The sequence below is a fragment of the Mesoplodon densirostris genome, chromosome 4 (genome assembly GCF_025265405.1).
Source record: "Mesoplodon densirostris isolate mMesDen1 chromosome 4, mMesDen1 primary haplotype, whole genome shotgun sequence".
Taxonomy (NCBI): Eukaryota; Metazoa; Chordata; class Mammalia; order Artiodactyla; family Ziphiidae; genus Mesoplodon; species Mesoplodon densirostris.
Window position 1 is genome coordinate 95,083,452 of NC_082664.1, and position 14,814 is coordinate 95,098,265.

The 14,814-nt window shown below is 36.7% G+C and overlaps 1 protein-coding gene across 6 annotated transcripts in view; it reads right to left on the reverse strand.

Moving 5' to 3' along the window:
- Positions 1–11,546: 11,546 nt before the first annotated feature.
- GABPB1 (GA binding protein transcription factor subunit beta 1) overlaps positions 11,547–14,814 on the reverse strand; it is a 74,944-nt gene continuing 71,676 nt past the window's right edge. For 5 of the 6 annotated variants that reach the window (XM_060096827.1, XM_060096828.1, XM_060096830.1 and 2 more), the window contains exon 9: positions 11,547–13,044. In XM_060096827.1, the coding sequence (XP_059952810.1) occupies positions 12,892–13,044 (153 nt within the window). In that variant the 3' untranslated portion in view covers positions 11,547–12,891. The remainder of the gene's footprint in view (positions 13,045–14,814) is intronic. The other variant, XM_060096831.1, reaches the window with a different exon arrangement.

The window sequence follows — 14,814 nt, forward strand, 5'->3', positions numbered from 1 at the left end:
ATATGTGTGTGTATATATGTATATATGTATATATATATATATATATATATGCTATAACCCAGCAAGTTTACTTCTAGGTACTTAACCAACAAAAATACTTTTATATGATCAACATAAGACATGTGGAAGTATGTTCACAGAAGCAGTATTCCTAACAGGCAAACACTGGATTCAAATGTTAATCAATGCTACAGGTAAATTCATCTAGAAAAAAAATAATGAGTTGCATCCAATCCTCACACCATGTACCTCGATAAATTCCCAAAAAATTAGATTTAAATGTAAAAAATAAAAGCATAAAATTACACGAAACCATCACTATAATCATGGTAACAGACAGTTTCACAGGTGTATGCATATGTCCAAAGTCATCAAATTATATACATCAAATATGCACATTTTTTGGTATATAAATTATACCTCAATAAAGCTGTTTAAAAAATGACAATGAAAATTACATGAAGAAAATTTAAGTGCTTTTCTGGTTAACTTCAGAGTGAAGAATATCTTTCTAACTATGGCTCAAAAGCCAGAAACTATAAATTCAACCATGTTTTAAAAAAACCCAGGGACTTCCCTGGAGGTCCAGTGGTTAAGACTCCACACTTCCAATGCAGGTGGCACAGGTTCAATCCCTGGTCGGGGAACTAAGATCCTACATGCAGAGTAGCACAGCCAAAAAAAAAAAAAAAAAAACCGTAAGGAAAGTCAAAAGACAATGATAAACTGAGGACAAATATTTGCAAGTCACAGCACAAGGACAAGAAGAAAAAGACCAGCACTCTGACAGAGAAAACGGGCAAAGACTGGTAAGAGAAATTAGCATAAAGGAAAACACAAAACCCATAACTGAGAAAATCAAATCTATACTCAACTACATATCAGAATAGCACACCCCCAGTTTGCTAATACAGCCTGTGGGCAAGGCTGTAGGGAAACGTGTGCTCACATGGAAAGAGAGGTGGCAGGGCAATCTGGAAACATCTACCAAAACTGCAAATGTATACTTGCCTTTGACCCAGCTATTGCACTTCAGGATATCCTTGTACATGTGTGAAATGACAAGCGTACAAGGTTATTTTTTGCAGCACACTTTGTAGTAGCAAAAGGTTGAGAACAACACAACTGTCCATGGCTAGGAAACTAATTAAACTAAGGCACATGCACACAGTGCAACTCTACAAAAAAAGGAGTCTGCTTCAAGGGATGAGGAAAACAGCACGGTGCAGAACAGAGTGTACCACTTGTGAAAAAAAAGCAGGTGGAAAATGAGAACGCAGACTATATTTGCTTTTATGTGCCCCACACCCCGTGCAAAAAAAACAAAAACAAAAACATTGGAATTATTAGTAAGCAATTAATAATGGTAGTTACCTAGAACAGGAATTGAGCAGATGGGCCCAGAGGTGGGAGGAGGACTTTTCACAGATACCTTTCATAACTTTACTTTTTGCTGTATTTATTTATTTACTTTCTTATTTACTTACTCATTTAATGAGCATTTACTACCTATTAAAATTAAACTAAATAATTTTTGTAATTTATTTACCTTAGTTATTTATTTTTGACTGCATTGGGTCTTTGTTGCTGCGTGCGGGCTTTCTCTAGTTGTGGCGAGCGGGGGCTACTCTTCCTTGCAGTGCGCGGGCTTCTCATTGCGGTGGTTTCTCTTGCTGCGGAGCACGGGCTCTAGGCACACGAGCTTCAGTAGTTGTGGCACGCGGGCTCAGTAGTTGTAGCTCGCGGGCTCTAGAACCCGGCTCAGTAGTTGTGGCGCACAGGCTTAGTTGCTCTGTGGCATGTGGGATTTTCCCAGACCAGGGCTCGAACCCGTGTCCCCTGCATTGGCAGACAGATTCTTAACCACTGCACCACCAGGGAAGCCCCAAACTAAATAATTTTTAAATAATGTAATTATAATAAAATTTAACCTTCTTAAAATGGCCTTCAAGACCTTGCATGACCTGCCTTTTTCCCCGAGCTTCTCCCTCGCTCACACCCCCTACTCCCTTTTGCCACAGCCTCAGGATCTCCTTTTAGCTTCTCAAATAGCTCAATTTACTCTCAATTTATTTCCCGCCTCATGGGCTGCTTGCCTAAAAGGTGCAACTCAAAATTCAGCTTAACAGCTCTCGTCAGAGGCAATAATGTTGAGGCTGGGCACCAGGATCAGCTCTGTGGATCCCCCCGTGGATTCCTTTTCTCAAAGAAAGAACAAAACATTCCCGGTAGTTTGTTCAGAGGACACTTGGCAAAATCTGGAGACATTTATCGTTTTAAAAGTGGAGGAGGGAGGTGTTACTGTCATCTATTGCATAGAGGCCAGGGATGCTGCTAAACACCCTACAATGCACAGGACAGCCCACAACAAAGAACTACTCAGCCTAAAATGTCAATAGTGTCAAGGTTGAGAAACCCTTGTCTCTTTGGGGAAAAAAAGGAAAAGAGCTAGGGTTAATTTCTGACACTCATTACTTGGGGAATTTTTTTATCTCCCTCATTTCCCTGTCTGTAATATAGGCACAATTAGCATTATTTCTTTTTCTTTTAAACTTCATCTAGAAAAATTAGGAGCTCTGATACACAAGGAGGAAATGTAAAACACCCCACCATCCAGAGAACGAGAGCTGATTCTCACCCATTCATTCAACAGGTATTTGTCAGGGACCTTCCTTGTGTTGGGCACTCCTGTGCCCAACATGCTGAGGACGTCATGGTGAACTCCTCACGGAGCTTGCAATCTGGTGGGACAGAGAGAAAATAAACAAAGGAAACACATAATATGTCAGAAGTTATAAGTGCAGGGAGAAAAAAAAAAAAAAAGAAAGCCAGGGAAGGGGTAAAAGGGTGTAAGACAGGATAAGTCAGAAAAGATCTCCCAGAAAAGGAGACATTTGAGCAAAAGTCTGAAGGAGGTGAAAGAAGGGACCTTAGGTATATCTGGACAAAAAATGCTCTAGGTAGAGGGAATGGTACATGCAAGGTGGTACGATGAGAGTGAGCCTCTTGTGTTTGAGGAACAGCTAGGAGGACACTTAGCTTGGAGTTCAGTGATGGAGCCAGAGACTAGGAGGAAATGTGGTCATAAAAGTAATGGCCGCCTGCTGATGCAGGGGACGCGGGTTCGTGCCCCGGTCTGGGAAGATCCCACATGCCGCGGAGCGGCTGGGTCCATGAGCCATGGCCGCTGAGCCTGCGCGTCCGGAGCCTGTGCTCCGCAACGGGAGGGGCCACAGCAGTGAGAGGCCCGCGTACCGCAAAAAAAAAAAAAAAAAGTAATGGGAAGAGGTGGGTCAGATCAGGGAGGGCCTCTCTAGTCATTATAAGTACTTTACCGTTTACGTTCAGCAGGATAGGAAACCATGAAAGTATCTGAGCAGAGGAGTGACATGAGCCATCTTCATTCTTGAAAGAGTCACTGTGGCTGTTGTGTTGGGAGTTGATTTGGGGGGACAAGGAGTCAGGCAGACCAGATAGGAAGCGATTATAATTATCTAGAGAAGAGATGATGGTGGTACTAATGGACCAGTGTGACGTGATATGACACTAGATATATTTTGAAAGTAAGACAAACAAGATTTGCTAATGGTTCGCAGATGTGGGATATGAAAGAAAGAAAAGAGTCAAGGGTGACTTCAGTTTGGAGCCGAGAAACAGGAAGGAGCAGAGAGGAGTTCAGTTTTGAGCACGTCAAGTTTGAGATGTGTATTAGAAGTGTCAGTGGGACAATCAAGGGAGTAGTTAGATGAGTCTGGGGTTCATGAAGAAAGCCTGGGCTGCAGATACAAATTTGGCAGTCATCAGCCTACACATATTTAAAACCTTGAAACTGGATGAGATCATCAAGCAAGTGAATATTCAGATAGAAATACAAGGATGTTGTGTCATGTAGCCTTCCAAATACTTTTGTATTTAGAGTTCTCACACTTTATTCTCCACTCCTGCCCACTCATACTCCCAGTTTTCCTCCCCATCCCATCTCACCTGCCATACTCATACTCACATTGTACGCCTACTTGTAACTCCCTCCTTGTAACTTGGTGTGTAGACTCATCACGTGCACACACCTCACACTTAGACATGTAACATAAAATTTTTGAAAATTTAATCATACTGCATTCAAGGAAAAGAATGTTTAACATTTTAATCGTTGTATAATATTCTATCATGTGCATATACTGCAATCTTCAACCAATCCTGTATTTGGACAATTAAGTTTTGGGGTTTTTGCTTGTTTGTTACTATTCATAAGAATGAGGTAGAACAATTTTGTCCCTTAGATATTTCCTTAAAATAAATTTCTAGAAGTAGAATTGCTGAGTAAAAGAGTTTTGGTTGGTTTTACAAAATGCCTTCCAGAAAGATAGAGTAAGTGTATCAGTGTTTCCCCATCTCTCCACACGTAGGGACACTGACTTTTGTTCTCTTTCTTTTAGATGTGAACAGATTATACAAAATAAAACTAAAAGTTGTAGTAACAATTCTTCTTTTATACAATTTGCTGTTTGGAATGTTTTATTAAATTCTGCTTAAGAGAACTGAGATGTGAAGTCTTCCACATTTGGTCCATCCTTCCTGCTTATAGCTGAATTTAGCGAAAAAAAGAAGTTAATGGTGTGTGCCTTAAAGCCAGGCAACAACAGAAATAAAAGCCTGGAACTCCAACTTCACTGAGAAACTCCACAAAGAAGTATTATGCTTGTCTGATTAACGGGGGGAGTGTGAACTTCAAATGAAGTGGTGCAACTGTCACTAAGGAAACAAGAGATTTTACTGGAAACAGAGGGATCACTAGGACTTAAGACAGGGAGCTGTACCCTCCAAGGAACTGCTTAGAACTGAGGAATTGGTTTCATTTTCAACCATGTATTGAAAGGGGATTTTTGTGCCCATGGTAATGGTATTTTGCCCTCTGAAAAAGCACTGGGTACAGATGTGTTACAGATGTAGGCTAGGGTTAGTCTACAAGAGGCTACATGATAGGAGGGAAGAGGGAGTCCAACTTCCTCCAGGGAGCAACCAGCTGTACAAAGAGCAATCAGGCTTAGCTGCTCACTTAGGAAGGTAGCATAAGGATGGAGTTGACAAATACTGCCTGTCCTAACAGCAGAAAATCACACCTTTTTGTCCAGAGGGTGGGGCTGGGATGACTGACAGTCCTTTATATACCTTCAATAGGTTCTATCTCTTCTACATATTTCTTCAAAATATACTTAGCAAATGTTTACTATGTACAGACCACTGTATCTTGCACTTTTAATCCACATGATTAGATTCAATCTTCACAACCTAGTGAAAGCCATCTTCTATCTCATCCTTGAGAAACTTAGTCTCAAGGAAATTGAAACAATTGGCTAAAATTACACAAAATAATAATTGAGGGGCAGGATTTGAACCCAGGATTATCTGATCCAATACCCATGTTCTTTCCATCACACCAGGCTGTTTCTCTCAACTTTGGTATCTACAGACCTCTAGGATAAGGGGCTAGTGGAATTTTAATTTTTGGAGGCTCTGCTAAATGCTTCTGAACACTTTAGTACACATCATGTGCAATAATCCAAATACTCATTGTCCTTTCAAATATAATTTAAAACACACAACTATAAAATATCAAAAGAAAAACTTAGTGTAAGAATGGGGAAAAATTACATTAAGTAGTACATTACATCTTCTAAAAATGGTTTAAGTGTGAAAGTTACATCTTTCCCTCACTAATTATCTGGAAAAGCATATATTATAAAAAACGAGACAGTATTCAGCTAAAAGAGAAAAGATTCAAGTTGCAAATTAAAATTCCAGGGCTTCCCTGGTGGCGCAGTGGTTGAGAGTCTGCCTGCCGATGCAGGGGACACGGGTTCGTGCCCTGGTCCGGGAAGATGCCACATGCCGCGGAGCCGCTGGGCCCGTGAGCCATGGCCGCTGAGCCTGCGCGTCCGGAGCCTGTGCTCCGCAACGGGAGAGGCCACAACAGTGAGAGGCCCGCGTACCACAAAAAAAAAAAAAAAAAAAAAATTAAAATTCCATTCCACCTTTAATAGGCTCCTTGAGTGTTAGACCGATATAACAATTGAAATTCTAACTCAGCCTGGTATTGAGAGTTGCACATAATACTCAGTAAACATGTACTAACTGAGACAATTAAAAAAAATTTTAAGTCAGACAGTGGGAGAAGATATTTACAACTCATGCAACCAGCAAAAGATTAGTTTCCAGAAAAATATTAAACTTCAACAAATCATTAAGAAAAACTATCCAATAAAAAACAGGCCATGAACTAGCAATTCAGAGAAGAATAAATGCTAACGGATCAGAAACAACAGGGAAAAAATGTTCAACTTCACTAATAATAGGGAATTGCAAATAATGAGAACAATTTCATATCAATGTAGGCTGGCAAAAACAGTGTGACAATATCATGTGTTGGTGAGATGTGGGGAAATGAGAATTCTCATCACTATTCAGAGCCACTCTGGAAAGCAATTTGACAATGTCTAGTAAAATTGCCTACCCTCAATCTAACAATTCCATTTTCTGGGGAAACCTAGAACATTCATGCATGTAAGGAGATAAACATACGAGGATGTTCATTACATCACTATCTATAATAGCCAAAAATAGGAAGTGACACATCTATACATAAAACAAAGGATAAATACATATAGTATATTTATTTAATTTTATAAGTCAAAATGAATGATTAGATACTCAGATATGAATGTCTAAAATATTGATGAACTGAAAAAATTAATATGCAGAATGACATATGTATAAAATGATAACTTTAACAAAGTTTAAGAACCACAGATACGTTACCCTATATTTATGAAATTTGGTACACAGAAAAAGCATGAAAATGTAGATAGAAAAATACATTTCAACATCAGGATAGTGGCTGTCTTTAGGAGAGAGGAATGAGATGAGAAAGGGGAAAAAAGGGACTTCAACTACATCTGTAACATTCAATTTCTTAACAGAAAAGAATTGAAGCAAAGAAGGTAATTTTAAGATTTATTAAATTTGTAGAACACTTCTTAACACCATACACAAAAATAAACTCAAAATGGATTAGAGACCTAAATGTAAGGCCAGACACTATCAAACTCTTAGAGGAAAACATAGGCAGAACACTATGACATCAATCACAGCAAGATTCTTTTTGACCCACTTCCTAGAGAAATGGAAATAAAAATGAAAATAAACAAATGGGACCTAATGAAACTTAAAAGCTTTTGCACAGCAAAGGAAAACATAAACAAGACCAAAAGACAACCCTCAGAATGGGAGAAAATATTTGCAAATGAAGCAACTGAAAAGGATTAATCTCCAAAATTTACAAGCAGCTCATACAGCTCAATATCAGAAAAACAAACACCCCAATCCAAAAATGGGCAGAAGACCTAAATAGACATTTCTCCAAAGAAGATATACAGATTGCCAACAAACACATGAAAGGATGCACAACATTACTAATCATTAGAGAAATGCAAATCAAAACTACAATAAGGTATCACCTCACACCAGTCAGAATGGCCATCATCAAGAAATCTAGAAACAATAAATGCTGGAGAGGGTGTGGAGAAAAGGGAACCCTCTTGCACTGTTGGTGGGAAGGTAAATTGATACAGCCACTATGGAAAACAGTATGGAGGTTCCTTAAAAAACTAAAAATAGAACTACCATACGACCCAGCAATCCCACTCTGGGCATATACCCTGAGAAAACCATAATTCAAAAAGAGTCATGTACCACAATGTTCACTGCAGCTCTATCTACAACAGCCAGGACATGGAAGCAACCTAAGTGTCCATCGACAGATGAATGGATAAAGATGTGGCACATATATACAATGGAATATTACTCAGCCATAAAGAAACAAAATTGAATTATTTGTAGTGAGGTGGATGGACCTAGAGTCTGTCACGCAGAGTGAAGTAAGTCAGAAAGAGAAAAACAAATACCGTATGCTAACACATATATATGGAATCTAAAAAAAAAAAAAAAAGTCATGAAGAACCTAGGGGCAAGACGGGAATAAAGACGTAGACTTACTAGAGAATGGACTTGAAGACACGGGGAGGGGGAAGGGTAAGCTGGGACAGTGACAGAGTGGTACTGTATATATGGACATATATACACTACCAAATGTAAAACAGATAGCTAGTGGGAAGCAGCCGCATACAGCTCGGTGCTTTGTGACCACCTAGGGGGGTGGGATAGGGTGGGAGATGCAAGAGGGAGGGGATACGGGGATATGCGTATATGTATAGCTTCACTTTGTTATAAAGCAGAAACGAACACACCATTGTACAGCAATTATACTCCAATAAAGATGTTAAAAAATTTTATTAAATTTGGGTGGTAGGTACATGAATGTTTGTTAAATTATTCTCTATGCCCTTCTATATGTTTTGAAGTTTTCATTAAAACAACTGAGTATTAAATTGTATCTAACAAAAGTAGTAAACATTCTTAATATGCTTCAGTGCTTGATGCTGAGAGTCAACTAATCATACTTGGCAGAAATGTTTGGAAGCAGAGTCAGTTCTCTGGCAGACCGAGAATTTTTTATAAAAAGAGACTACAGATTCATTTAAGTGTAAGCTTTCTTAATGTTATTTTTGTATAGCAAAATATGCATATGCAATTTAAACTTTAAATAATTCTTGAGAGTTATAAGGATGGCAGGCAAAGGACAATTATGAAAAATAGTAATACAAAAAATGAATGCTTTTACTGACTTTTATCTGGCATGCAAGAAAAATATTTTCTTACAGAAAAACCAAGGAGACATTAAAATAATTCATAAAATTCAAAATTATAATCCATGTAATTAATCAGTAGTAAGACTGTAATTGCATATATTTATATATGTAGAAAACATTACATATCAGCCATGCACATGAAATCTAAACTGTTCAAATGAAAATTTGAGTAAGCACTTAATAAAGTACAGTGGATAGAATCACAGAGATCAGGTCAAAATTTTTCCAGGAAGAAAACAGTTTTGGGGGGAATTACAATACTTATCTAAAAATGAAGAGCCCCAAGAACTATATCTAAATTATATTCACTACTTGATTATCATTAATGTGAAATATTTTTAAAGGATCTCAGGGTATCAAAATGAGGTAAAAAACTATAAGACTATCTATATATTTGGAAAATACTTTTAATAAGTCACAAAAATAATGATATCAAAATTTTGACTTGGAACCAGAAGCGTATTTTCCATCACAAATTACACAAAGTAATCTGAGAATGAATTCAAAGAGCTTACGTCAAACTGAGTCCATGTGCATTGAGATGTTCTCACCTAACATAGAGAAAGCAAATAGCAAACATCATTCAAAACTACAAGAGACTAGTTATCTATAATGAAATCCAAGTACAGTAAATATGACTTAATAAAATAACAAATATATTAGTTAGTTCATTCCTAAGTTGATCTGACATGATGGAAGGAGATATTTACTCAATAGAAGCTAGGTGAATAGAATTTTTTTTTTTTCTATTTGCTATATAAGCCTGAGTCTCAATGCCTTGGGAACCCATCCATATGGATATAAAGGTTCCTACAATTGTTTTGTGATTTTATCTAAAAAGGGTCTTCTTCTTGATACATTTTGTCAGTTCTCAAGATCTTTCAGGTATTAAGACACAAAGAAACTTTACAGATTTCATCTGGAAGAAACTTTGTACAGAGTAAGACAAAAAATTAGTCATACCAGCATAAAGTATCCATAAATATCTATCAACTCATCAGTTCCTGTTATGGGCAAGGGTTTCTTCTGATTTTCAATAAATAGTACCATAAATGACCATGTTGAAGAAACATACTGGCATAGATTTTCATTAGCAATATGTTTTGGATAAACATTTTGTACACAGACCTTTCTGTTAAAAACAAGTATAGTCCAAATTATATATTCACATTTATTTCCTTCTCTCTTTAGCTGTTATTTTGAACGTCACAGAAGAAAGCTCTCCAACTCCCAACCCTCCACCATCATAAACAAATAAAGCAATCCAGTGGTAGAGTAAAAGAAGAACTACCTGCTGTTGATATCAGGAAAGATTGACATAAAAAATAACTTCTAAAAGCCAGTAAAAATAAATGACAACACAAGCCCTTTGGGGAAGTAACTGAGACATAAATAAAGTAACAATAAATGAAAATTAGTTGAGAAGCATAGTCTCTGCAGATACCAGTCATCAGATGAGGCTTTCTGAAATCATCACAGACCCAACCTAGAATTTGTAACCCCAGAGTTCTAGCAACTATATACAGTGAAGTTTTAAAATCTTAAACAATTAGGCAATCAAGACATCTAATGAACTCAGTGTCTAGACAGTACATAACCAGTACTATTCCAGATGCACGGAACAGAAACTAATTCATTACAAGGAATTAATTCATTAGGCCCTAACATTTAGGGCATCAGAGCTTGATTCTCTCGCAGAACCCTGGTTGAGAAGGGCTGCTCAAGAAGGTGTTTGTTCATTTAAAATCAATATCTCATTCCCTTCATGAATATACAAACATCCTCAACCCAATACAAAAATTAATATCCCCATGCATTTTTGTTTACCACACAAATATTGAAATAAAGGAAAGTGTGGGCTGTTTTCTTAAAAAAATAAAATAAAAAAGGTGTTTGTTCACACATAAGTGGAAATAATTAGCCATCAATGTGGCAACCTGATGACCTTTAACTATGAATCCATTATTATGTACTGGAAACACATTAAGTGTGGATTTCTGAAAACTTTTATTATTATTTTATTCTGTCAGTTCTTTTAATCTTCTGCCCATAACACCATTGAGAATAAGTAGAATGCAAAGCTTTCCCAACCCACCTCAAAACGGAAGCTAAAAAGAAAAAGCAAATGCTTTTTTTAATTATAAATTCTTGTTTAAGTTCTGATTTCATAGTACAGTGAATCAGGTGTAGATGATTAAGGAATTAAACAAGTCCAACATACAGACTCTGAAAAACGTGGACTTCCCCCAGACATTTCAATGTCTACGTGATACTATCATACACTTATTCCTCTTAAGTATGAATTATTTTCTCCCATCTATGGCAAATGTTATTATAGATCAAAATTCTTTCGTGCACCAGGTAGTTTCTAGCAGAACAAAAAACTAGAAATCAAAGAAGACATTAAATTCACTTTCAGAAGCTAGTTTCCAACACTTTCTCAAGGATCTTCAGGGCCAATCTGGTCTTGGAAGCAAAACTATAGAGTGGGGTGAACACGCTGCCCCTGCTCTACTCTGACACTGCATACGTTAGGGTACCCTTCCTAACATAACAAATCCATAAATGCACTAACGTACTAAAAAACAGAAACAGAAAAGCAGCTTCACACAACTGAAAATATGCCTTGGCATTTGTAAAACCCCGTTTTAGATACTTTTAAGACTCAGTGTGAAGAATTTATATTTTCATACGTGGAATATGGCCGTAATACACAGAACAAACTTTTTAATGTGAATAAAATGTGGTCAAAATATAAGACTACACTGAACATATGTGGAAAAGATATTTAATTGTAAAATAGAAAAGTAGGGCAGAGTACAGTTTTAAGGGTAATTGCTTCTTTATACAGTATAGGTAATCTAGAAGGGTCTTAGGGTTAAACATTTTCATAAAGCAATAAAACATTAAAAAATAAAACAAGAAAAAGGACTTGAAGTTATGTTTACAAAAAAGAAGGAACACTATGCCAGAGTTTAATGTCCATACACTGTGGAATTGAACAATATTATGATGAGAGCCAGTCACAGCACAGACATACAGCTTTCACAGGGAAAGTAAAAGTTATGTTAGACATATCTATAGCATCACCGTAGTACAAAAAGTTCCTGTTCTACATACAAAAGCATTTTTTTTTCTGTAAGAATAATTTCCTGGGGGGGAAAAGAGTCCATGAAGTATTTCAGAAACCCATATGCTTTGAGTTTTCTGAAAACATTATCTTAAAATCCAGTGCCTTAAAGTGCTTTCATGTGGAAATCATGATGGAAGGCACAGAATAGTTTCACGTCCCCACTATGAAATTTTCAAAAAAGCATAGATTTTGCAGTTTGCAAATTCAAGGTATCTTGTAAGCTGCTCCTTCCAAGAACATTGTCGTTCCAATAAAACCAGCTGCTAGCTTACTTAGTTTCAATGACCTATAGAATAAAAGGGTTTCTTTCTTTGCTAGTAACTTTCAACATCTTTGTGGGAAAAATACCTATGCAAGTGATGCATTTTGAAATTATAAAACATGCAGAATATGTACAAACAGAAAGTTTTAAAAATATTTGCTTCATATACATGTAAATCTACTTGGGTATAGCTGAAATTGAACAAATATAAAAATTTGCTTTCTAAAAAATGTTTTCAGAGAATCTGAGACAACTTAAAGCTGTACAAGATTTCCTGGGAGAAATCTTCTCTTCATATAGAAGTTTATACCTACAGGAGTAATTCCAGCATCAGTCCACCACAGAGTTATTACACAACATTTGGTCTAATCAACAACGATCACCCTTAAAACTGTTCTGTTTCTGAGAAATTAAGGTTTGTACTAAAATCAAAAAGAATTCACAAAAAACAGTGGCTTATTGTGTTTTGGGATCTCTTCAACAATCTTTATCAACGCATTTGGAACTGTAAAAAAAAAAAACTATTTACAGAATTCAGTTTTAAATACATTTCACAACTTCTAAAGTAAAGTTTTATGTTACAAGAATTCAGAGCTCATGGCTTAAGTCCAATTATCAAGCTGCAGTCTCTTTTATTATCCTGTCTTCCCAAGACTGCACCTTACTGTGTACAGTTCAAGACTGTATTCTTTCTTGACCAAAAGTAAACTCAAACTATATGTTCATTTCAATTAAACAGCTTCTTTATTAGTCTGAAGACGAGTCATAGCTTCTAATTTCTGTCTGTAGGCCTCTGCTTCCTGTTCTTTCTTTAGAAGTTGCTGTCGATATTTTTGTGCTTCTCGATTAGCTTCATCCAGCTGTTTCTGAAGAGCTTCTCTCTCCTAATTTAAAAAAAAAGTTTTTTTTTCAATTGTTGCACAAATACAATAACACATACAAGCATGCATCTTTCAAATAAAAAAATTTGTAGTAGCTAAAAGTAGCCACGTATTGATATTTCTAAGACATCTTGCGTTTTCCACCAATTCCCTTATAATTAAAGCCCTAATTTCGAGCTCCACACTACGAGATACAGATTAGTTTCTGACCTCAAGGAAATTATTTTCTAATTAGAAATAAGACTAACATAATGAACCCAAATTGGGTACCTGTACTTTTATACATACTACAAAAACTAGTGAAGAACTTTAACAGGGAAATATACCACCATACCTCTTCACATCTTTCTGTGACGTTAAAAAGCTACTAATTAAATGTTAAAAAGCTACTAAAGACAAAGACCTACTTGAGAATGGACTTGAGGATATGGGGAGGGGGAAGAGTAAGCTGTGACAAAGCGAGAGAGAGGCATGGACATATATACACTACCAAACGTAAGGTAGATAGCTAGTTGGAAGCCGCATAGCACAGGGAGATCAGCTCGGTGCTTTGTGACCGCCTGGAGGGGTGGGATAGGGAGGGTGGGAGGGAGGGAGACGCAAGAGGGAAGGGGTATGGGGACATATGTATATGTATAACTGATTCACTTTGTTATAAAGCAGAAACTAACACACCATTGTAAAGCAATTATACTCCAATAAAGATGTAAAAAAAAATCTACTAATTACAAAAAAATTAATATTTATTGAGCACCCATTATATATATAAACAAGGTGATTTCCAATAACAAGTCTCTAAGACACACATTATGCCCATTTTACAGATGAGGGAAATGATGCTTAGAGACAATGCAGCTTTCTCATGGTAACACAATAAGGAGTCAGGGTTATGAGGTTCTAATATTACTGCTTTTAAAACTATCTTTCCTGCACCTAAAGCAATTAAAGAAAGAAGAACAAAAACATCCCAAAGTTAGCAGAAGGAAAGAAATCATAAAAATCAGATCAGAAATAAATGAAAAAGAAATGAAGGAAACGATAGCAAAGATCAATCAAACTAAAAGCTGGTTCTTTGAGAAGATAAACAAAATTGACAAACCATTAGCCAGACTCATCAGGAAAAAAAGGGAGAAGACTCAAATCAATAGAATTAGAAATGAAAAAGGAGAAGTAACAACTGACACTGCAGAAATACAAAAGATCATGAGAGATTACTACAAGCAACTCTATGCCAATAAAATGGACAACCTGGAAGAAATGGACAAATTCTTAGAAATGCACAACCTGCCAAGACTGAATCAGGAAGAAATAGAAAATATGAACAGACCAATCACAAGCACTGAAATTGAAACTGTGATCAAAAATCTTCCAACAAACAAAAGCCCAGGACCAGATGGCTTCACAGGCGAATTCTATCAAGCATTTAGAGAAGAGCTAACACCTATCCTTCTCAAACTCTTCCAAAATATAGCAGAGGGAGGCACACTCCCAAACTCATTCTACGAGGCCACCATCACCTTGATACCAAAACCAGACAAGGATGTCACAAAGAAAGAAAACTATAGGCCAATATCACTGATGAACATAGATGCAAAAATCCTCAACAAAATACTAGCAAACAGAATCCAACAGCACATTAAAAGGATCATACACCATGATCAAGTGGGGTTTATTCCAGGAATGCAAGGATTCTTCAATATACGCAAATCAATCAACGTGATACACCATATTAACAAATTGAAGGAGAAAAACCATATGATCATCTGAATAGAT